Source organism: Mycteria americana, chromosome 8, assembly GCF_035582795.1.
Source record: "Mycteria americana isolate JAX WOST 10 ecotype Jacksonville Zoo and Gardens chromosome 8, USCA_MyAme_1.0, whole genome shotgun sequence".
In the NCBI taxonomy this organism is placed as follows: Eukaryota; Metazoa; Chordata; class Aves; order Ciconiiformes; family Ciconiidae; genus Mycteria; species Mycteria americana.
Window position 1 is genome coordinate 34,734,317 of NC_134372.1, and position 23,994 is coordinate 34,758,310.

Sequence of the window (23,994 nt, forward strand, 5' to 3'; positions counted from 1 at the left end):
TTAAAAAAAAAAGGCAGTCAGAATGAGATGTTTTCAGTCTTTTTATATTTGTCATTAAAAGAATACCTGGCAAATTAAAAAAAAAAAACTTTTGCTTTTTGCTTTAGCTCAAAGTTTGACACATTGATGCTCTTGCTCAGTTTCTTGTCTTCACGTCTTTTGGTTGTTACTAAAGTAACTGTCTTGGACTGCTTTCTGTATATCATTTTAGTGACATGATACACCTTACGATGCACATAATCTCTTACAGGTGCAATTTACCAGCCATAAAGGCTTTTGAAGGATATTGGGCTTTATGCAGGCTGCCTATATGTGAAAAATTTAACCATGAATGTATGTGGTATTTGTGTTACAAAACATAGAAACAGAAAAAAGAGTAAGGTGAAAAGCTGTTTCATGTCAAGCTATTTGAAAGAAGTCTTTGTCAAACCTAGTGGTAGTGGGCATCTGTTTGGAGAGGTAGCCTGGCTATTAACAACTTTTGTAACACATTAAAATACAGTTTATTTACTGTGCACTGTCTTAACTTTCTTATCAGAAGTTGATCTATTAAGACAACTCTTGTTCTTCTTATTTTGATGCATGGTAAGGTAAGTAGTTCTACAGGTAAGGAACATAAAATCCATCAGCTTGGATTAATAAAATACTAGAGAAATAGTTGGCTTCATGTAGTAAAAGTTTCACTTCGGAAAATTTGATATTTAGGCTGTTTGAACTGTGCACAGACTTCATTTAAAAGATGTACTGGTACCTTGTGACAGTAGATAAATGCTTCAAAAAATCCTGCAATCTAGCATTTTTTGCCTTATGAATACACAACTAATTGTTTGCAGTCTTCTAAATTCAGTAATTATTCTCACCTAACTAAGCCTGTCTACATTTACCTCAGGTTTGTCTTCTGGTCTTTGACAGAAACTTGGCTAAATACTTCCGATACTTTGAGAGGAATACACTGACTCGCCATCTCACTTGTGAGTGGCTGGCTTGGACTGAAGTTTGCCCGCCAAGGTTATCTGATCTGCAGCTCTCCAGTTTTGTTAAGAGAATCCAGCTAAGAACCTGTCAGAACCCTCAGCAGTCTGACACTTGCGATTAGTGAGTAACAGGGCTGCGTAAGCACACAAGTTGCATGAGACTGTTCTCTGCTGCTGCTTGTACTTGGAATGGTTCGACTTCTGTCCCCAAAAGAACTGTGAATCTTAAAAGCTTGTTGCGCTGATCTGCAGTGATTTTATTTAGGCTAGAATGGGCTGAAGATCAAGACTATACTTTTGAAGGGGACTTCAAAAATTGCATTTGTAATGAGCTTTAGAAGCTAACTGGTATGGTCAGACAGTTTTTTTTATGTTTTACAGATGACAAATGCTATAGCATAACTAATGTATGCTGACTTACTGTAATGTAAACTAGTATTACTCCATTTGGTGTTTAAAAAAAAAAAAGAATCTAAAACATTTGATGTCCATCATCAGATGGAATGATTAAACAAATTATACTTAGGCCCAGATCCTCAAAAGTATTGGAAGCCTAATTCAGTGGATCTCCTCTAAAGAGTTTGAGGATCTGGTAAGTCAACTACACTCTGTTATATATGAAAATAAAATACTAGAAAGCTGTACAGTTTACTACCTTATCTAAAATAAATGGAGTATTAAAGCCTGGCATTGTCTTAACCTTAGCTATTTATTTTAGAAAGTACTATTTTACTGTATTGGAAAGAGTATTCAAATTTGTCTTCAGTAGATGAGATGCAGTAGATCTTGCGTTTGTCCACTAGCACTACCTCCAGCGTTTTTCATTGCCCTTTAAAAAAAAGCCTTAAAAGGAAAATGTTTGACAAATGTGGATGTTAACATTTGGGTTCTCGTTTGATGTTTCTTGCTAGCTCTTGTTTGCAGTAGTGCTTTAAAATTAAAGCAGGTGAACTGTTTTGTATTGCTGCCTATACTGTTATCCAGTATCTTTTCAAAGCTACTGTGATTAAAGCATGAATTGCACTAGTGGGAGAGTTGTTATCTGCAGCAATTTATAGTGTGGACAGAGGAAAGGAGCTACCACTGCTTTCTCTTGACCTCTGATACGCTTAGTTATGTTATGGTATATTCTGAGGGACACGTTTAATATCAGGTCCATTTAACTGTCAGTTGCAAGGCAGAATAATCCCTAGTGTATTGAAATTACTTTAAAAGTTCTTTACTGTTCTGGCTTGCTGCTGCACAGATTGTTATTCCTCTTGACAGTGTTCAGCGAAGGCAAAAGAAAAGGCACTAAAGTGTGTCTGTAGTATCTGATATGATGGGTAATGCTGAAGTAAATTTTATTTTTAAAATCTCAACAAAGTAGCACAACCAAGTCAGCTCTGCAAGCAAGAACACAAAAAGCTGTAAGTAAATGCTTATTAATATCTTCAGAGTGGCATTAAAACCCTCAGCCTTCAGTTAAAGTCCATGTGGACAAGACTTACAGAATTGGAGTGGTGTGGCAGATAAAAAGTCATTGCTTAACTTTTCTTGGGAGCAACTCCCTGTTCTTCCATAGTGAAATGGCTGTGGAAACTTTTTTCCTACAGTACTTACTGTCTTTCAAAAAAATGCATTTTTTTTCCACATGTATAAACAGATGGCACTGGAATTCCATGCACGTCTGTTTTCTCACTAGTGCAAAGTAGTGCAGGATTGTTACTTGATCTGCATTAAGTTTGGTAAAGATTTTTTTTTCCCCCTGCTGGTTTTGATTAAAGGCAAAGCAGCACATTAGTTATCAGACCTTTCTGGTGTTTTACTGATTGTCTAGTTTCTTTGCACTTTTGGTAAGGCAGAAAGTATTCTGACACTCTGTGTTTGTTGCTTCTTACCCTTGGAACTTGGCTAGTGAATGACTAAGAGTAGAATTCTTAAAATAGTGAAACAAAAGGGGTTTTTATTTTTATCATTTTATTAGATGAAGTCTTCTGTGAAAGTTGTAAAATCTTTTGTAAGTCAGGTACAGAAATACACTCTGACTTTATTACTATCAGTGCTATTATCTTCCAGGTCAATCAGTTCTCTTATCTATGGAAATGAAAGCAAAACAAACTATTCCTTTTGATTTATAGGCTGCTTCTATAATAGGCTTTTGTCACTGATACAATTTGCATTTCATACGCACACTTGAGTTTGTTTCAGAATTAATGAGCAAGAAGAGAATGTACCATACTGGGTTTTCTCTTGTGGTTGACCCTAGTATAAAACAATGAAAAACTCAAGGCTCTTACATTACGGAAGTTTACATTTCTGTCTTCACTAACACTCAAGGGAAGACAAGAGACAAAGCTATCAACGGAGATGGGATACTGACAGACTTTCTTAAACCTTAAATCATTCACAGTAGGCAGCACCTAATGCAATTTAATGATCCAGTATTTTCTTGGCATTGTTTAAGTGGATTTAATTTTTATAGGCTAAACTCCAAATGTCTGGCATTCTGGCATCCCAGAATGAAGTTGATTTGTATCAGGTAAGAATGAAGGGCATGTGCTTTGTCCCTCCAAAATGTTACCAGGCTTTTTCATAAAGTCTTCAAGTACGCTCCGCCTCCTTCTGGCGCTGTGCAAGTACAGCTGCACATACATGAACTTCAGTGCGTCACCTCCCTTCCTACACGAGAATTAGTACATCTCAGTTCTTCTGGAGTTGCCTCCTGTATTTAGGTTTGGAAAATGATGTCTGCATTGACCTTGCTACAAACTAGAACTGAGTGCTGAAAGGGCTGGCTTACTAACTTCATTTAGACCATATTGCTTCTGTTCAAATCCCTTAAGCATTTTTTTTAGATTTCAAAAGCCTTATTTTTCCTGTGATGCTACTGCTCCTTAGCATATTGAATGTTATTGCCTAAATAACTAAACTCTTGCGCTAAATCAGTTTGCTTTTTGGTAACAGCCCCCTCTATTAGACTCTCTTGCTGTGCTGTGCTTGCTGCAATTTGTGTTCTCTGAATATAGCTCACACAATTGCATATTATTCCCTGGTTGTGGGTGTGGCCTCTCTAAAGATGTAATTGGCTGCTGACATTTATATACATGTATGCCAGATAAGCTAAGGAATTCCTTCTCAACAGCTTCAGCTTTCTCATGCTTGAATCTATCAGGAAATAAGTATTTTTTTTCATGATTGATTGCTGATGATAGTAAAATGCCCGTAAAATTGGGTTTCAGGTTGTTAACTGCTGAAGTAATATTTTTATTTTGATTGCATTTCCACCCACATTTAAACAATCAGGTTTGGCTCATAGTTATACTTGATATATATATAGCTGATAGTTACCGATCTCTGTTAAATTTGATACAGGAGTAATCGCAGCCTGTCTGCTTAAAGTTTACTATTCAAACGCTCAACTCTGGGCTTAACTGCAAATCCTCCATCAAAAGCTGCATTAAGAACTTCATCGAGACAGCTTGCCATAACAAAAGTCAAATCGTGCCGTACATTCACTGCAATTTCTTCAAGATCTTTTTCATTTCTTTGAGGAATTATAATTCTCTTCAGTCCAGCTCGGTGTGCTGCCAAGACTTTGTCTTTAATTCCCCCAACCTAATAAGGAGAAGAAATATATATATATAAAAATGCACAGCACTAATCTAATAAAGTAATTATTGTAACAAATCACATCAGGAGTTAAATTTTAATGAAAGTTTCTCCCTCCCAATCATTTAGGAAAGTAATTAAAAATGCAGCAGTGGTTTTAGCTCATTATATGCTTAATGAGGGAAAGATGTGAATATGCTACAGTACTCTTTCTGTAACAGTTAATAACAAGAGGAAAAAAATAAAAAAAAATTAATCTAGGAATGCAGGTACAAGAGCATCAATAGTGGAAAAGTCATTACTTTTCAGGATTTTTTTTTCTTAAGAAAGTTGGCCCTAACTAATTTTTTTTGTATGGCGTGCTGAAATCCTGCAGAAGATTTTCAAGATAAAGGCAGTATTAGGTTGAGGGGGAAAATAGCCTTAAGGATGCAGTGCCACACAATAAATAGCTTGAGTTGTATGACAGAAAACGCACAGAAAAGCAAACCTGTGCTCCAAAACTGCAAAGATGGCTTTGTTCTAGAAAAACAGGCATCCCTTCAGTTAGCCACCAGTTTGAGTTTGTAATAAGATGCAAAGAGGGGTTTTAAATTAGTTTTTCTTTTAGTCACAGCTGTAGCTTCTTCCCCTTGAACTCTTCTAATCCTATTGAAAGACCATCTTACAGAAGAAACTTGTAGTTTTACGATGCTTTAGAGGAAAGGAAAGCCTTGTCTTATAGCACAAAGGGCAAAATGTAGGCTGCTATAAAATGAGGTAGTAGTGAACCGTAAGTCCTCGTGGTGATCAGTCTGTCGGGACAGTGCTACATGGCTTGCTTTCCAGCAGCAGATGCAGTTAATGGCATGCTCATATGCATTAAGTTACTAATAATAGTAAGATTCTAGACAACATTCAGAAAGAAGGTAAACCTGGTTCAGTATTTACAGATACCTAATTTTTGCAGCCACCTTAAACAATAGGCAAAATTTGGTCACAGGTGCAATAAAGGCAATTTCTTTAGGAAGCTAAGCAAACTTGCACCAGATCGGAGTTAACGCAGTGTTCATTTTTCACTAGAGCCTTGAACAACAGGCAATCTTGTCAGTCTAACTGCCACCAGAATGTTATTTCAGATATCCTAGTCTGCTACCTTATTGTGTTATCTCTGGTTTACTCTCTACTGCATGAAACAATATACTATTTTCCAACTTCGTCCTTCCTTTGTCCATCAGTTGGTATGAGATAACTCCCATATCTGCTTAATCACTGATGCCAGGCTCTGTTTGATACCTAAAACTAAAACTGTGTTTGTCTGAAAACTTTCCTTTGTCCTCATGCTTTGAAAAAGCTTTATGGGAACACCATTCGGCTGAACTATTAAGAAGAATCTAAAAATACACGTATGGAGATGGTTTCAGGAGTAACCTACATGCAATTAGTGTAAGAGCTTTAAGAACCAACCTTTCCAAGAAACTGGAGATCCTTCTGTAGTAATAGTTTGAGGAAGCATGTCTGGAAATTGCAATACATATTTTGGAACCATCTTGAATTTTAAGATTTCTAGGTTTCCTTTCTAACTAGACATTTTAATGTGCTTTCCCTGAAAACAGCATCAAGGCTATACATGATGTTTTATGTTTTATCTTGCAATTAGCTGGTTGCACAGCAATGCGAAGAGATACCAGCTCACCAATGGTAGGTGAGCTGATTTCATATACATGAAATGCAAAGCAGACAGAGGAGTGACACAGTACTACAGCGGGCTGCCTTCCGTCAGCCTCTTACAACTGCACCAGAAGAGACTGGATTGCTGCTAAGGAGTGATCCAGCAAGACTTTGCTTTTGTCAATGGCTATAAACGGATTTTATACCCAGAATATGGAGAATTAATACAACTTAGCTCTTTTCTCAAATGATGCTTACTGGAAGAACAAGGCCTCTGAGTGTAATTTCTCCTGTCATGGCTACATCTGAACACACCAGCCGCCCACTGAAGAGTGAAGCAAGACAGGTTACTATGGTAACACCAGCAGATGGTCCATCTTTTGTGACAGCTCCAGCTGGGAAGTGCAGATGGATGTCAGTGTTGTCAAGGAGATCAAAACTTCCAGAAGCTTAAGGAAAAAAAGAATGGTTTGAATGTGAAAAATCTAAACCCATTTGTTCCTGGTCTTTATTCTAAAAGCCCACCAGAGAACTAAAAGTCTTAGCACTATTTTTTAACGGTGGGCTGAAAAAACAACACTATGTTGCAGGGGCCTCAGAAAAACAAACAAGAAGAAAACCCAACAAGCTTTCATATGTCCAAATTCCTAGACAAAACCATAACAAGTTAACCAATAAGACCAGCATTTGCATGTGTTGGGAAATTCAGAGTAGGGATTAATGTAGAAACCAAGGAATTCCTACAGAGATTTTTTAGGGGTTTTATGTCCCAAACCATAAATGTCAATTTTCAGAGAACATACCACACAATCAGCACTCCACAGAAACCCAGCATTAACCAGTACTATAAAGTAAATCTCATTACATCTTGTCACCTTACTTAACCTGTAGGACACAACAGTGCAAACTAGAGAGGTAAACATGTATACAGCTAATGCCAGCAGCATTTCATACATTGAGTCCATTTAGTTTTTTAACTATCTAAAGTTCCATAAGTAATGACAGATACTGGACAATTATTTGACTGTTCAGCAGGTGATCGAACTAGAAAGCACATGTCTAGAACTCAGGGAGGTTCAAACAAAAAACGAGTTAAAAGTTTGGCTGAAGTCCAACTGCACTGCAGTTCAACAGCTGCCATACAAAACTAACTACTTCTTAAAATATTAAAACTTAGAGTATGAAAACCTACTTTTAACAGAAACCGTGTCTTAATTTTAGGGGAAAACTACAGACTTACATATCGGCATCTACATCACGAAGGTACTGCTGGAAAGCTTGAATGTAAAAATGAGTAAGGCAGCATCTGCCACAACTAAGGAGAAGCATCTTGGCACAGAGGCTGTCCACAGCCTTCCAGGTTGTTGCAGGGAAGGAGAACCTGCAGTGACAACTCATGTTCTGCCTAGACTGACCTGTTTGCCAGGCCTCTAACACCTCAGCTTGGCAGGAATGGGGAAAAGAACTACAAAAAGGAACTCTAGAGCTGATTTCATCTTCAGTGCAGCACTGATTGCTGGAAAACCCTTTCTCTGTTAAGGCAACACCTAATACATTTCCACAGTGAGTATGAGTAACTTCCACGTTACTCAGCAATGTTACGATCTGCTGAATTATGGAAAAACATCAAGTTTTAGGACATTTAGTTTCCATGCAATATTAATGCTTCCTTGTGCATCCCTGCAACAAGAGGCCAATGGATGCATACACTCCCTATGGTGCAATACAGCTATGTCAGTTTGTCATTTTTTCCCAACCTACCGTTGGTGAGCTGATATCTCTTTGCATTGCTGCGCAACCAGCTAATTGCAAGATGCGCCGACTCCTTCATAACATCTCCGAGCTGACCAGTCAAAGTAAGCTGACCTTCTCCATCCATGCGACTAGCTTCTACGAACATGATCTCTCCCCCTAAGGGAGTCCAAGCCAAGCCTATGGCTACTCCTGGCTGACTTAAGCGTTCAGACACCTGAAGGAAAATAACACAGGAAACAGTTTAGGAAACAGCTGTAACAAAACTATTGCAAAAACAATTTGGTAGTTGCCTTCAAAACAACTGTACCCATTAAAACACAAAACCCCAAGTTTCTGATCTCTTTTTTTTTCCCCTCCAACGCAGCAGTAATTCTGCCTTATGTGTAAACATTAATTACAGAATAGGAGCTGTATGTGGCTGCTTAGCTTAAGGCAATGGCAAACATCTGGGTATATCATTCTTGAAACCTTCCCCACCCCCAAAAGTTCCATGAGACTCTTTCCCTTCAAAGGACTTCAAGTATTTAGTCAATCCCAACTGAATGCTTATATGACTTAATCCATCTGCTAGAGGTATATAGATGAAAAAGCCAGTTTTACTCCCGAATGTTACCTAAAAGCCGTTTTAAAGGTGGTTGATTGCCCGAACTACTGTCAGACTACACACTGATTTTGTTCATTGCAATCATTTATACATAATTGTGAATAATGAAAACACAAGTCTGCTAGCAGGCTAGATATGAAAGGGGATGGGAAATGTGACTGACTCCCATTAGTAATTACAAGCAGTTAAGCAAGCTCTACCCCACACAAGACCGATCTACTTATCTAAAAGCCTGCCTATGCCCAGTTACTGATGAGAGTAATGGAGGTCTCCGAATCCCAGTGTCCTGTGTTAAGAGAGAGAGGCAGGATGTTTTCCATGAAAGTTCCAGGGTTTGATTTTTTTTTTTCCTTTGTCTGAGAAGTTCTTTTAGAATATACAGAAAGTCCTTTTGTTTTCCTGAGATTCAAGGAGATGAAGAAACCCTGATGAAAGATCATACAGCTATTCAGCATGTTCTGAACTATTTATTACAAGGCAGAAAAGAAATGGGATGAATTTTTACTGTGTCAAGGACTGACTACAGCAAAAGACAAATACTCCTTTGTAAAATAAATCTATAGGCCCATTTTAAAATAATTTTGTCTCTTACTGAAATGCAGAATTGAAAGTTAATTTGATTCATTCCTGAAAGGGATGAATTCTTCATTAAACTGTTTAGAGAATTTTTAGAAATGTTTCGTTTCTTGAGTAGAAAACAAGTCAAAGGAGCCTCACAACAGAACCATAGTAAAAGAATTCCAATTCTAAAATCTGCGTTTCTAGTTACATTAAAATTTCTCAAAGTATTTTTGTCCTTCCTGAGCACATTTAACATTCCACTTTATACTACTTGCAAATCCAGAGCAATAGACTGTTTTTTTTCCTCTAGCATCAACTCATTGTGCACTAGACAACTTACCATGATCTTAATGCTTTCATTTTGCTTCCTTCCAAGAGTTAGCAGAGAAGTAAACTAACCAGACTTTGTACAGACACTGAAAAGGCAAAGCTCTGTATACACAAAGTTGACTTGCTTTTAACCATCAGCTGCAAGATCAGAGAAATCTGTATAGAAGCCTGTACAGCCGTGCACCTTAGATCCGGAGGCAGAAATACTTGTATGGCTCTGCTGTGAGCTGGCTGTATTAGAAATACTTTGATTTGTGAGCTCCAAAGATAGTAAGTTATTAAGTATTCTAGTCCCTTGCTAAAATGCCTCTCTGTAAACCCACTAGAAATGCTGCTGCAAGTCCCCAAGCAGTACACGGGCCTGAAGTTTTGTAAGTCAAACAGCAGCAGTGGATTACCTAAGCAGAACAGTATAACCTTCCATGAGATTATCAGAGCAAGAACTCTCTTGTTCTGATAATCTCTAAATAGAAGCCAAATGTTAACATTTCAGTATTAGGCTGAAATCCATCCCCATCATAAAAATAAAATCGAGACCATAAAATTCTTAATGCTCAGTTTCTCCTTCCTGTTTCACAAATAGAAAACAGCTTCCTTTATGCAGTAAGAGTGAACAACTATTCACTCTACAGCTGGTATCTCTGGTTACTGGCCAAAAAGAGATGCACGTTTAAAAAAACTAAGCTCATTTACAAACACAAGTTGTGCTACTTGTAGCTGTAGACAACTCAGATATCTATCTGACAGGAACAACTTGCGCATGCAAGAGAACCAGTGAAGCAAAAAAAAAAAAAAAAAAAGCATTTAAAGTCCTACAAAATGAAATTAAACATACATACTTCTTGTTATAATTTCTGATTTTGTACTATATGCTTTGCCAAATGCTATACTGAACTATCAAGCGCTGTCTTCTGGGTTTGATGACTAAGATTTGAAATGTGACCCTTGCTTCAGGATCACTGTTTCTTGGTTTGAGGGAAATTAGCACACCGCAGAGGTACAGTGCAACTAGTGCCAACCCTGACTATAGCAAAGCTATGCTGATAGAGGAGCTCCTGGCGCAAACAAGACTCCAGCTGTCAGGAGAGACAAGCAGCAGAGGCCAGTGGGACTGGCGTTGCACTCCTGGATCTAGCTGACAACCAGGTAAGTTAGTAACTACATTTATCTCACACAAAAGGAAAGGAAGCCACACAGCCCCTCTCCTTGGTTCTCTTGTGGCTCTCAGTTACCTACATATTTTGAATGACATCACACCATTCGCTTTTATTAGCATAATTCAGCTAGAATGGCTGTTTCTTTTTCCAGCATTTAAGAAAATTGTACATAATAGAGTGTTTCACTTTCGTGGTATCAAAATACCTCATCAAGCATTTTCTTTTTTCTTAACTTAAGTTTCTATATCCATTCCCTGTATTTTATTAGTTACAGTAACTTACTCTGATTAGCTTAGTAATTGCTTAGTAACTCAGGTTAACAAAATCAATTCATCCTGGTTACACTGAAATCCAACAACATTGAAGCATTCTCCTTTACACTTGAGACAATCATCTATTTTGGCAACCTGTCATGGTTTCAAACATTTCAGGTATAATGAACAAAAATAACCGCCCATACCCTCTCCCATCCCAAAGTAGCCATCAACAAGGTTTGTTGGTTTGGGGTTTTTTGTTTTCTCTTCCTTTTTTTGGACTGGATGTTAACACTGGCTCTAACTGTATATCAATTCAAAACAGCTTATAGACTAATTCCACTGTTTGAGAGCTCAGGGGCAGACAATAGCAAACATGACTAAAGATCAAAAACCAAATGGTTCTAAAGACTCATCATTTATCTCACCTCAGTACAAACTCCTTCCACTATCCTCAGACTAGGTAGGTACCTCCTCCTACTTTCACAAGTAAGTTGAAATCTGGTAAGAGAAACTAGGTGTGTAGTGTTAATCACCTTTCAACCATCACTCTTCGCACTAACTGGCAGAGGCCAGCAACTTCTCTTGCTGTACTACTAGAGACTGTACTACCTCTACCGCAGCCTCCTCACCTGAACATGGACTGATGCATGTTGATGGGGATATGTACAGAAAAAGCCCTGGCAGCTTTGATAACCGTCTTCAGAAAAGATCCTTGAAAAATCCCTAAAAACACGCGCACACACAAACCCCCATACAATACTTAGAGGAAAGTACGTTATATTACATTAAACATACCTAGGAAGCGTTATAGCAAGCTCCACAAGACTCAATCACTCCTGGCACCTCTGCATAATTTCTCCTCACAGTAAGTCAGAGGAATTTAAATTAGAAAAAATGCTTACTTATACTTTTTAAACCATGTCAATTAAAAATGACCATTAGAATCAGCTGATGACTGGTCATGTCTGTCAGATGACGGAAGAAGAGGTCACTGACCTACATAAACAGTCTGTTTTTTTTGAAAATTTTTGTAGACGAGACCAACCCAGCTATGATTTAGCTGTAATCTGAGTAGATGAACATATTGTCAGATACATTTTAGCTGCCTGGACATTGCAAAATTATAGTCTTAACATTTAGCACAGTCATTTATTTTAAAATATTTAAGGTTATTCCAAGATAAAGGAAAAGAGACAATCTGCAAGTCTGCAGTTCTGGAGTTACTTTGTAAATCAGCATAATTGACAAAAAGCTATTAAGTCACTGATTCATGATAGGAAGATGAGAACCATTCCTCAGTTACTTGCTGGCCTTTAGCATCTTTGTAATCCTTCCACAGGTTCTCCCAACCTGACTGTACAAACCTTTTTTCTAGCCTACTCTTCTGATTCATTCCCTAGCAAACCACTGCAGGCAAAATCTGTAACAGCAGCTTCCCTTTAAGGGAGGAGGATTTCCCAGAAACATCACCACAAGACTGGTAGTTCTTAGATAAAAATGCCTATCTAATCATGTGCTTCGTACAGGTTTTGCTTCTAAAAGATAACCTAATTTGTTCCTTAATTAGAATTGTGTATGTCCTATGAAATAGAGCTATTCTTTTATGGCATCTGCACTTTCATTTCCTAGAATAGGTAATTTCACTGACCTAGAGCTTCTGTCACTTCAACTTCACTCATATCATGAGGATACAGACTAATTCTGACAGGCCTTCCTGTGGTGCCAATAATATTTTGTTAACTGAGCAGAATTAAGGGTTGAAAGAAAGAAAGAAAAAAAGCTGAAATCCAAGTCAAAAGAGAAATACTTCATTATAAACACTCTGGGTATGTTATAAACCTCTTCCCCCCAAAGCGTGCTGTGCTGAAACATTTCATTAAATCTTTTACACTTTAAGCTACTGTCAGGATTATTCTTCCAAAGCCTTACTATGTGATTTATTCCAACATTTGTTCTGTAAGGTGACACATAAGATTATTTATTTGTGATCAATGAATTAATCCTACAAGCATGAGCTGAGTATTCTGTCATGCCTAGATTCTGCTGGGAGACCTCTGCAGAAAATATACAAGCAATGCACTGAAAAGGTGAAAGATGAATCACTTATTTTAAAGTATTCCCTGAAGGACAACACATCAATTAAGTCATGTCATGTTTTCAGTCCTATTTGCTCAGTCCTATCCAAGTACTGACATGGTGGCTGCCTCCATTGTATCTTTATTTCAACTAATTATAAATGGCAAAATGCAGGTCAAAGGTGAAGCTTTAAAGGCTAGATATAGAAAGGAGAGAGACACACTGCAGACTACAAAACCAGAAAAAACACCAGTAGCCAATCTGAAACGTCTGTCATTGAGACCGGAGCTATACTCTTAATTTGAAAGAATCTTGAGGGCACTTGAGACAATTCAAAGGAATAATAGGTTAGTTGGGAAAATTCATTAAAACAGGAATTGTGTGGCTATCTGAGCAATTTACATTGAAAATACTATACAGTGTGTACTGAAAAATATTTACTCATTAATAAATACAGCAAATAGTACATGAAAATAAATCCTCAGCTGCTCAGGGAATTGATGCTGTGTGGATGCATCTCTAGTTCTATTTATGCACTACTTAATTTGCCTGCTAAATATGGAAACATTTAAAAAACCTTTGATACACAGGTCAAAAGCTTTAGTCAGTCTTACTTCAGCTTATACAGGCCAGCAGATCCATGAAATAAATGCTTATATGCATATTCATGGCAACTGTTCAAAAAAAACTCCAACCCAGCACTCATGTATTTGTATATTTGGAATTAAGAACCACACTTTAAAAATTTTACTTGCACTACTTACTCCTGTAGAAAAAGGACAAAATAGCAGAAATTATTTGCCAACACAGCCACACTACCAAATTTAAATGAATAATCAACTCCAGAAAAAGTTCAAAACCAGGCAGAACTTCTAAGGAAGTCACATATTAGCATATTTCTTGGCCTACAATCTAATTTTTAAGAAGTGTGATAAGTTCATGTTTATTTGAATTAATTCTACTCTTAACTGGGAACTGGGAGTACAGTTGCAAGTGAACAGAGCTTTTGTACAAATGTACACAATTCTATTTATTTTTTAGCACCTTTATGAAATTAATAAACATCGCTTGTAAAAATCAGAGTACTGGCTTGAATATTAAATTCGATTTACTACAATGGCTTTATGTTCATCTGCAATTCAAGCACTAAAAAGCCAAATGATCCTGCAGCGCTTTAGCTCCAAAGACCACATGTCTGAAGTATGTAATATACTTCAAAATGAAAATTCAGATATAATGTTATTTCTCTGAAAAAAACCCACATGCTATTTTTCAGTAATTGTTTCTAAGAGTCAGGTAGTGAGAAAAAGATACAGACTAGTTAAAATTTCCACAGGAGTATTACAAATGGTCTGATGGCTACAGTTACTCCAAATCAAGCTTAAGTATATCCACACTACCTTCTTAATTAAAAGGGCCTGCAATTGTCTTGTGTGATTTTATTATCACACATAGCAGCTTCTGAGGGATGAAAAGAAAGAACGTAAGTTGCTTACAATAAAGTCATTTGCCTAAAGAGCAATCTCTGCTAATTCCTGAAAGTAAAAAAATAAATCAGAACACAGATGACCAATGTGAAAAAACTCAGCCAAGAGAGTCATAAGGTACTGGTCTCTTGATCATCTGATCTTCCTTGCCTCCCATTCCCCCCAGCTTCCACTGCTACCATCATCATCCTCTGAAACAATCAATAGAGCTGTCTTCTTTCAACTTGTTTCCTCATTTCTGTCTCTTCATTAAGAATCTCTTCCACAATAAAATCTTCATATCCAAAAACCTCAGTTCAGGTCTAAAAACTGACTCATTCCTTAACAATCATTCATTTTCTCCTGCTTCCCCTGCATATCTTGTCCCCTTCTTATCCTCCAAATCCCACTGGAGTCTGGTTCTCTCATCTAGGAGACAAGAATTATCATAGGAAAGTTTTAAAAGTTTGAATTTTGTCTCTTCTGGAAGTTTTCCCTTCATTTCTATTTTCTCCATAACTTACTGGTTTACTGATCTTTTCTCCAGGATAAGACAGAAAAATTTAGCATTCCATCAGCAACTGGTTTCCTGTCATAGTGTTATATATACTACTTACACTCGCTCAGTTCACCTGGACCTGAAGTAAAGCAGAGAATAACTGCAATGTAAATGGTGAAAAGAGAATCCCAAACTAGCAAACTACTTTAATTGATGGCATTTTCATAGAATGTAGCAAAATCCAGATGGGGGAAAGAAAAAATTCTGGAATATACCTACTGAGGAACAGAGCTGGTACTAGCAAGCTGGAGGTGCCTGACTGATCATAAAACATTTTTAATAGCTAAGAGTCACATTAATCTAAAGAATGTCTGAGAACTTCTGGTGCAAACTGAAGTGGTTTTAATACCCAGAAATGCTGACTGGCTTTAAGGAGGTATGTGGGACAGTCCTTAACACAGCTGCCTCGGAGACAGGATTCCTGGGTTCTACTTTTGGCTTCTTTCCCAAGACCACCAAACATCTCCCAAACAAAAGCAAAGTTGTTATAAACTGAAAAAACACCACCACATTCTTAAGCACTGCTGCAAGCATCTTTGCTAACGGAAAGTCATGCCATTATGTTATTTATGTACCCTGAATTAAAACAAAATAAAACAAAAACTTCTTTAGGTGAAAAAACATTTGGTGGAACACAAAGAAACACAGTTCTGTTACTAATACACTTTTAAGAAAGTTAATATTATATATACTCAGTCAATAGCAATAAAATAGACAACTAGTCAAACCAGGCAGAAACAGCAGTCAAGCAGAAATAAATGAGGATGTTACCTCCATCTCATACATGGGTGGCCCCAGGATATCTTTTAAAGCATGGAAATCAATTAAAATTGGCATTTCAGGTGGCAGAGCCAGGTCAGCTGTGTCACTGATGGATTCTGGTTTTGCGTCTTCTGTGACATGCTCTTTGCAATCTGAGAGAAGAAAATCTAGTTTAGGATTTGTAGCAGTCTTTCTTGACACAGGAATTTAAAAAATCATGACAGAGAAAAATAAAATATTCAAAGAAATGCTCAGAAAGTTAATGAAAGTGTGCTTAAACCATCTTTCACAAAAATCTAGTCAAATTAAAGATAATATGGCATCAAATTTAATTATTAAGCCGAAACATGTTCTAACTGTTCAGCAAAGACAATCTAGAGCACTGACAGAGATGCAACTCACTTGCTTAAATGCATTTTAAACTAGGTCACATAGCAAACCTCATTAAGTTAATTTAGGACTTTGCACTTTTCATCAGATTTGTGCAAAAAACCAGTATTTGTAGGAGATGATCATGTTTAATGTAGTGTAATACAGAATACAGAGCAGAATGTGGAAATACTGAAAGTTCGGTAACTACTGTTCTTTTTCCATACATTTACAATTGTGCTCTCTGTGGTCTCTTTCTGCAAGGATTTGAATGCTTAACTTCTGACACTAACAATTAAATTCTGTCAAATAAAGTAGGAGCGTTTTGGCCAGATTTACCTACATTGCTTTGCCACACGGCTGCATTACTTATTTTGCTAGCCTGCATTACATTCAATAACATCTCATTTCACAGTATCCAACAAGGACAGCGTAACTGACTGCTCTGTAACTCTGCCTTCCTCTCTCCACACCCCAATCCTCGCACACATACCCTCAACGCCAGCTGCAAGAGAAGCTGCTACATGTAGATCACACGGAAAACAGCTCCACTGGAAGCCTAACTCATCCAGCCCTGGTGTGCCGCCTCCTTCCAGGCTGTCGGATGGAACCAACATAGCACAACCCGCCTTTATTGCAGCCTATGCAGCACATATTCTGACATTACACTTTTTACTTTGATTTTTCTCTCTTACCGCTATTATGGCTTTACTCAATCATAGAATCATAGAACGGTTTGGTTTGGAAGGGACCTTTAAAGATCATCTAGTCCAACGCCCCTGCTGCAGGCGGGGACACCTTTCACTAGATCAGGTTGCTTAATTCACAAAATTTACATCCCTCATTTGTTCAACAGCCAGTTCAGATCACAGCATATACAGTCCTTGCTCAGTGGAAAAGCCTCAAACAATTTCAGTGTAACAACTTCATCTATGACTTTCGTCTTGAAATATTATACTCACATAGGGCTCTACTCTTTCCTTTGTTGGATGAGATATTTCTAAGGTGTCTTGACCAATAACCACTAACAGCAAAGAATTCCTCGAAGATCAAATTATTAGGCATTTTCAGAAATACCTACAGGCGTGATATACTCTTCAGGAAGGGCTATAAAACCCAATTAGCCTGACACTTTTGAATGCAATATACTCAAGAGTCATCAAGAAGGGATCACATAATTAAAGCAATAGTTACGGATTCAAAAATGTGCTCTTTCCTTCCTCCATTTCTACTATGATCGTATTTCTTACCTATACAATTGTTTCCTTAGCAGAATTTTGTAAAATTTCTGTTTTCTCTACAAATGTGTTTTCTATACAGAAGTGAACGGTAATGGGGACCATATAAATATCAAAGCCTCAAAATTGTTTTAAACCAGACTACACAGCCGGCTGTTTGCATGAATAAGCTCAAGAACTTAAACATCATTTATACTAGGCCTATGCTACACATTTACTTAAGCGACTGTATACAGAAGGAGAATGTAAGCAGGGAGTCATTTCCCCACAGAATTTGATCCAGATGCAAAAGGCTCATTACCATTTTCTCAAGAGCCCTAAGCAATATTTTAGTGAAACATACATTGCAAAAATGAAAAATACTTGAACAATCCAGATGTTTCTAAGGTTCTGTGGCAGTTTTATGGCAGTGCCTCCCTGCCCCGAGGCTGCCATTAAGAAAAGCACTGTACACATACATATAGTGAAGATATTTCTTCCCACCCCAAAAACACAAGCCTAAGATACATTTAAAGCCATAGTCTGTATTATGCAGGAATGTATACTGAGCTTCAAGACTTTTGCACCATATTTTGGGAAATTACCTGCTGTGGCTTCCTCTCTTTGAATTCTTTTTTGCTTTCAATGAAGAAACTGTCTTCCTTTGCATATTAATGCATGCACAATAATTGAAGATCCAGGAATTTAAACAATTAGAGAAAAACACAAATCACTGATCTAATATATTTAATATAACTTTAAGAGGTGTTCTGTGCTGCAAAAGTAAATCTCAGAAGGGATGAAGAGAGAATGTCTCCTTTCACAAGATACAAACTATCCTTTTATTAATCCTGACATATAAAGGCCTTTTTACAGTTAATTTTGTTTCAGTGCAATTCTCACTAATGCCTTCATACAATATCAAGGAAAACATTCTACATCGTTATTACCATAATAACACCAACTCAGCTTTCATTCAGGACTCAAATCTAATAGTTATTATCCAACAGCCACTAATCTTTCCATTGTACAACTCATTGCTCCGTGCATAAATCCCATTCCTTTACTGTTCCAGATGTCCCTATATTTTTGTTGAACTACTATTTCTGTACATAATAAATTCAAATACATAAATACTAGCAAGTCTAGGAAACATAATCCTGGGTGCTATTCTTGCAACTCAGACTGCAATTTCAACACTACGGATCTTCAAAACCTGAGTAATTTGATATGACAATTCATATTTTAAAACAAAACCAAGTTCACAAACAACTGCTTTTGTTCTATACCAAGATTTTACCACCTAACAAACACAATTTTCCATTTCCGCTTGCTCTTATTTCACCTAGTTATACGTATAAAGCTGAAGGAGACAGACTTATCATAAACAAATCAGTAGGTAATTTTTGACGCCACCTGCCCTATTAAAAGAATCAGAAACTCTTTCTTTGAGTTTATATAATCTAATTAACAGACCCCATTTTATTATTTGTAACAATAACAAACTCCAGACTTTTTCTAAAAATATTGACCTCAATTCTGACATTATCTAATTTTCTATAAAAGCATACAGTGATGTTCCAAAATACAATTACAAACACTAACTTTTTCTTTGAAGGAAAAAACATCATCTTTTGTCACCTTTATAGATTCTTCATAGTCAGCACTTCTATAAAGACGCAAGTAATTAAGATTTCCATTAATGATGACAAATACATGTTCCCTACCTATCCCAGATGAACAGCCATAAACCATAGTACAAGTTAAATGACACATTCACCTAAAACAAGACAGTTAAATTCAAGTTTCCAGAAACAGATTTTTTGGTTAGGACAACAGCTTAATCATCTTACATTTTGAGTTAAGTTGGAGAAATAAGCTAAAAAGTCAAAGAAGTACCCTTAACAGAGCTCCACACTGCACTGGAGGAACCACCTGCTCATCTACTGTTACATTACTGCTTAAACAAAAGCAGCACAGCACCGAGTTGTTTTAAAAAAACAAAACAAAACAAAACCACCCCACCAACACAACAGCAAACACCCCTCCCCCCCAAAAAACAAAAATCCAAAAAGCAAGCAACCAACCAAAAAAAGATTATGTTTGTAAAATTTTCAGAGCAGAATCTGCAGCTACTCGGCAAAGATCACGACAACGTTCCTCAGGAATCTGCCTTTGCAAGTTCTCAAAACAAAAGAAGATCTTGCATGTAAATACTGGATTTGTAAGAAAATGGACTCCTAAGAAAACATACTGACAATGAACTACTATATATAATTCAGGATTTAATCTAAAAAGCAATTCCATGGCACAAAGACAGATTTAAGAATTTAAGACTGCTACTTTATTCTAGAAATATAATGGAAATGAGTGAATATAAGAGCCTAAAACTTCCTCAACATGTAGCAATTTCTCAGCTTGTCATAAAACATTTAAATTAAGCAACAGTAATACGTAAGTCTTAAACCCAAAGATTTCTAGCCATACTTACTGGCCAAGATAGAAGAATAGAAAAGAAACCTAAAATTTTTAAATAGCTTTTAACATAACATATTCTGATTTGCTGAATTGCTATGAAGAGGTATAAGAAAGAACATAAGCATGAAAGAAAAGGTTTCAAGTTTGTGGGCAATTAAAGGGAAAACAAAATGTTCTTTTTTATCAGCTGATTTACCAGCAGATGCTTCAGCACACCACAGACAGACCCAGAATTCTTTTAGGCCCTCCAAAACTAACAAACTCCACAAAACTACACGTAGGTAGGAAAGGATGGGATTGCCCTTGTTGACAACAGGCCACATTCAAAGTCAGGCATAACATGAAACTCCATCTTAAAAGCAAATTTCCATTGTCCAACCTAAATATTATGCACTACATACTTGGGAAGTGTTACCTCCAAAAGATCTTTTGGAAAGGAACGCCTTCCTGGGACCCCAATCCTACTAACACTTACTTGTATACTTAAATTTAATGCTATATGCATTCTTCCCCACAGGATCAAAAAACTTCTTTTTTCACAAAATAATTACATTCCATCAGTTCTGATCTAGAATAACAACGTGTACTTGAAGCACTTGAATTTGAGGTTTTCATGCAGGAATATTTAGATAAATTAACATGGTAAAAAAAAGTTTGTATATAACCCAAACTTTTCATAACATTTATGCCTCTTTGGCCTAAAACAGAAAAGACATTCCAAGCAATTTTTAGAAAGAAGCACACATTACAGCCTGCAGAGCTGATAAGTATACTAATGCTGGCACAGCTGAGCTCAAACTTGAGTGCCTACAGTCATACCACCATGGGATTTATGCTGATCAGATTTCATAAACTCATTTCCCAGTGCTATGGGAGATCCCATGCTGCTGGAAGTGCTGAGTTTTGGCTAGAACATAGAACAGGTCACTTTTTGCAAGAACAGTGATGTTAGCCCACTGTATTAAGGCCCTTATACATACTAAAAACAAGCAACCCCCCCCCAGTCATGCACAATGTTTTGTGAATAATATGCATTATGCCCAAGTTGAGGGAGGTGAAGACTACATGTTTCAATTCACGTTGACCACTTCAGACAAACTTGCATTTAAACTCAAAACCAAGTGTTGTTTCATCCACAATGAGTAAAACAAACTGTATTACTGGGTTATGGAATTACTTAAGTATTTTCAAAGCCTTGGTTTCAACATAGATAGAATCCTCATTTAATCACTTTTAGTTATTAAATATTACCTGTCCTAAACCTCCTTTCAAGTCTGAATTAGGCAAATCATTTTCACTCTGGGTTTCAACTGTTGCGTTATGAATTGATGCCTTAGCGCACAGTTGCTGCATTGTATTCTCAAGGCAGTGGCACTAAAATAGGAAGGAGAGTTTCACATATTTTTGTGACTCCTAGAATTTCTTCTAGTGTCAAAGACTAGATGAGTGTCTCATAAATCTTAGATAGTGTTTCAGTAAAATATCAGATAGTGTTACTGTACACAAGGATGACTCCCTGGAGAGGTCTGAAAAATGACTCCGTTTGCTCTTCCTGAAGTTCACTGTACAAATTCAACGACTGATGCAAACTAACACTCCTCCACTTGCCAACTTCATCATAAAGCTCAGGAGTCAAAGGAACGAGGAAGGCAATACAAAGCTGCCAGTGTATTTCAGTCATGCATTTTTGGAAAGTGCTAAAGACAGCTTGACAGCATATCTCCTAGCATCAGTTCTGCTATGGCAGGTATCCTCCATTTTTAGACCCTACTATCAAACAGTATCAAAAGCCTGATGTTTACAAAGCCTTGAAAACAGATGCTCCACTTTGAGTTAATAGTCTGATTTAATCAATGTAATGATGGAAGTTTTGTGGTTCTACCACCTAATGTCTTTCAACTTTTATTACAAACCCACAAGCCAGAAGGCACTCAGCTGAATAAACACAATAGGCACCATGTTACTATTCTGATATGCTATGAATCATACATAAATTATGCTTTAGCAAGTTAGAATCTACAAGGCAAGCCTGTAGCTTGCTCTGTCATAGTCACAACTCATGACATATGAATGCACTAACTGTAGAGTCTCAATGCCACATCAGTAACTGACAAATGTGTAAAGCAAAAATGAATTATAGGCCTTTTTATACAGACAAAGAAAAAAAAATATCGAGAAATAATTATTCTAAATGAAACTATTAAGAGACAACTTGATTAACTGTTCTTCCAGAGTCATTCATTATATGAAATAAAAATTCATTATCACTATGCACAACTGCACAAATGTCCACTAATCAACAGGAAAAAAAAAATTACAAAGAAATAAATTTAGGCTACAAATCCCATTATTTGCATCAACTTGCAAGTATTTACGGGTATTTCCAAGTTTTGTTTTAAATACTTGGTTGTTTCCAACAGACTGAATGAACGCTAAACAAAACAAATTTTTAAAAAGTATTCCACTCTAATACACTCCCAACAAGTGACATATTCTGCTAAAAATACAGCAGGGTATAAGCACATTATTAGCACAAAATAAAATGCATATTGCAGACTACACCATTATATACATGCCTTCATAATATCAAAGTTTAACTATAGAGCCACCTGTCCCTTGGACTCCCTTTTATTAATACAGCTTTTTCTTATGGGCAGTTTCAATTCCAGAAGTACAAAGGCAACTCTTCACAGCTCATTTCTTCTGGGCTTACTCCAAATTGTGTGTCAACCAAAAATGCTAGCATTTTGGCCTCTTTTGAAGCACCTAGCTTGCTGTTTTCACTTAGCTTTGGTAAATTGCAAGTCCAGTCCTAATTTTAACAGTGTATAATTTTAACAGTGTAAATACCTAAGTTGCAAGTACAGTGCTAATTTTAACATTGTAAATACCTCTCTCACTGGATTGAGATGTCTAATACACTTCCTTTTTGTTCTTTGCTTTAATAGTAAAATGTTTCTTCTTATAGTATCAGGAGTTGTACTCTGACCCTACTTTTCGTTTATCTTATCAGAAGGCTTGAAGAGCAGAATGACACTTTTTTTTCTTCAGCAATCGCATTAGACCTTTTAAGCACATTTTAGACACAGCTACCCTTCAGTGCAAAGAAACACTTTAAAAATATGACTTGTCAAAATTACTATCAAAAAAGTGACAGTAGCAAAGACACATGATATTGCTTGATGCTAGTAAGCCTGGCCACCACAGCCCAAAGGCTCAGTGTTCTGGCTCAAGAGCAAGTTCAGGTATCACAAAAGTATCGACAAACTCAGTGTTTGACTTCAGAAAAATCCAGCACAGAGGAGAGAAGGTAGACAAGATGCACATAATATAAATGGAAAGCATGAATAAATATGTCTTAAAAGCTCTTCCTTTTAATGCAGATGGGACAATTTAAACTGCAGTCATTCACGCGTGCACAGCCACTGCTACTGTGAGAGTTCACTTTCTTTAAGCCAAACAGTCAGAGAAAATGGAATCCACTTAAGCAAACACTGATTTGTAGACCAAATTAAATCTTCTGATATTACAGTTTCCACAGGCATTATGATGATCTTAGAAAACTCAACAAGGTAAAAGAAGATTTAATTTTCAGAAAGAAAATACTGAGTTAGAGAAAAAAGGCAAGGTAAAGTTGAAAGACCATCAATAAACAGATTTCCAGAGACAAATCACAAAAGTTTTTACTATGGGTAAAACTCTTCTTCATATACTCTTCTAATTAAATACCACTGTATGTACAAATATTGGTTCTATTTCCCCCCCCCCCAGGATTTACTCTTGGAGGGGGGGGGGGGGGGGCGGGGGGCACCATTCAAACTTGTAAGCCGCCTTATTTTAAAGGAACAGATAATGAGTCTCCTTATTTGTCCTCCTCTAAACCAGTCCAGAACTATTCTAGCTGTACAGATGTTAAAACTTAAAGGCTTTTTCCACATCGGCTTAGTTGTGGAATCTTTCACAACATCAAACCAACAGGGGTCTGTTTAGTATTTGAAGTTTGTGAGCATTCTGGAGCAAAAGCAAGCAGCCATTCTGCAGTTTTTGCTTTCCCATGTCCTCTGGCACACAGTTGTTCTCAGACAGACTGGCAGTATTTCTTGTCAGAAAGTGTCAACTGGACTCATTGCAGTCTTTAAAAAACAAACAAACAGAACACCTGACACCCTGCTTGCTAGATTTTATTGA

The 23,994-nt window shown here is 37.0% G+C and overlaps 1 protein-coding gene across 2 annotated transcripts in view; it reads right to left on the bottom strand.

Moving 5' to 3' along the window:
- Nucleotides 1-6: 6 nt before the first annotated feature.
- LONP2 (lon peptidase 2, peroxisomal) overlaps nucleotides 7-23,994 on the bottom strand; it is a 49,406-nt gene continuing 25,418 nt past the window's right edge. The window contains exons 12-15 of one of the 2 annotated variants that reach the window (XM_075510665.1): nucleotides 15,752-15,894; nucleotides 7,977-8,184; nucleotides 6,474-6,664; nucleotides 7-4,571 (exon numbers count right to left, since the gene is read on the bottom strand). In XM_075510665.1, the coding sequence (XP_075366780.1) occupies nucleotides 4,350-4,571; nucleotides 6,474-6,664; nucleotides 7,977-8,184; nucleotides 15,752-15,894 (764 nt within the window). In that variant the 3' untranslated portion in view covers nucleotides 7-4,349. The remainder of the gene's footprint in view (nucleotides 4,572-6,473; nucleotides 6,665-7,976; nucleotides 8,185-15,751; nucleotides 15,895-23,994) is intronic. The other variant, XM_075510666.1, reaches the window with a different exon arrangement.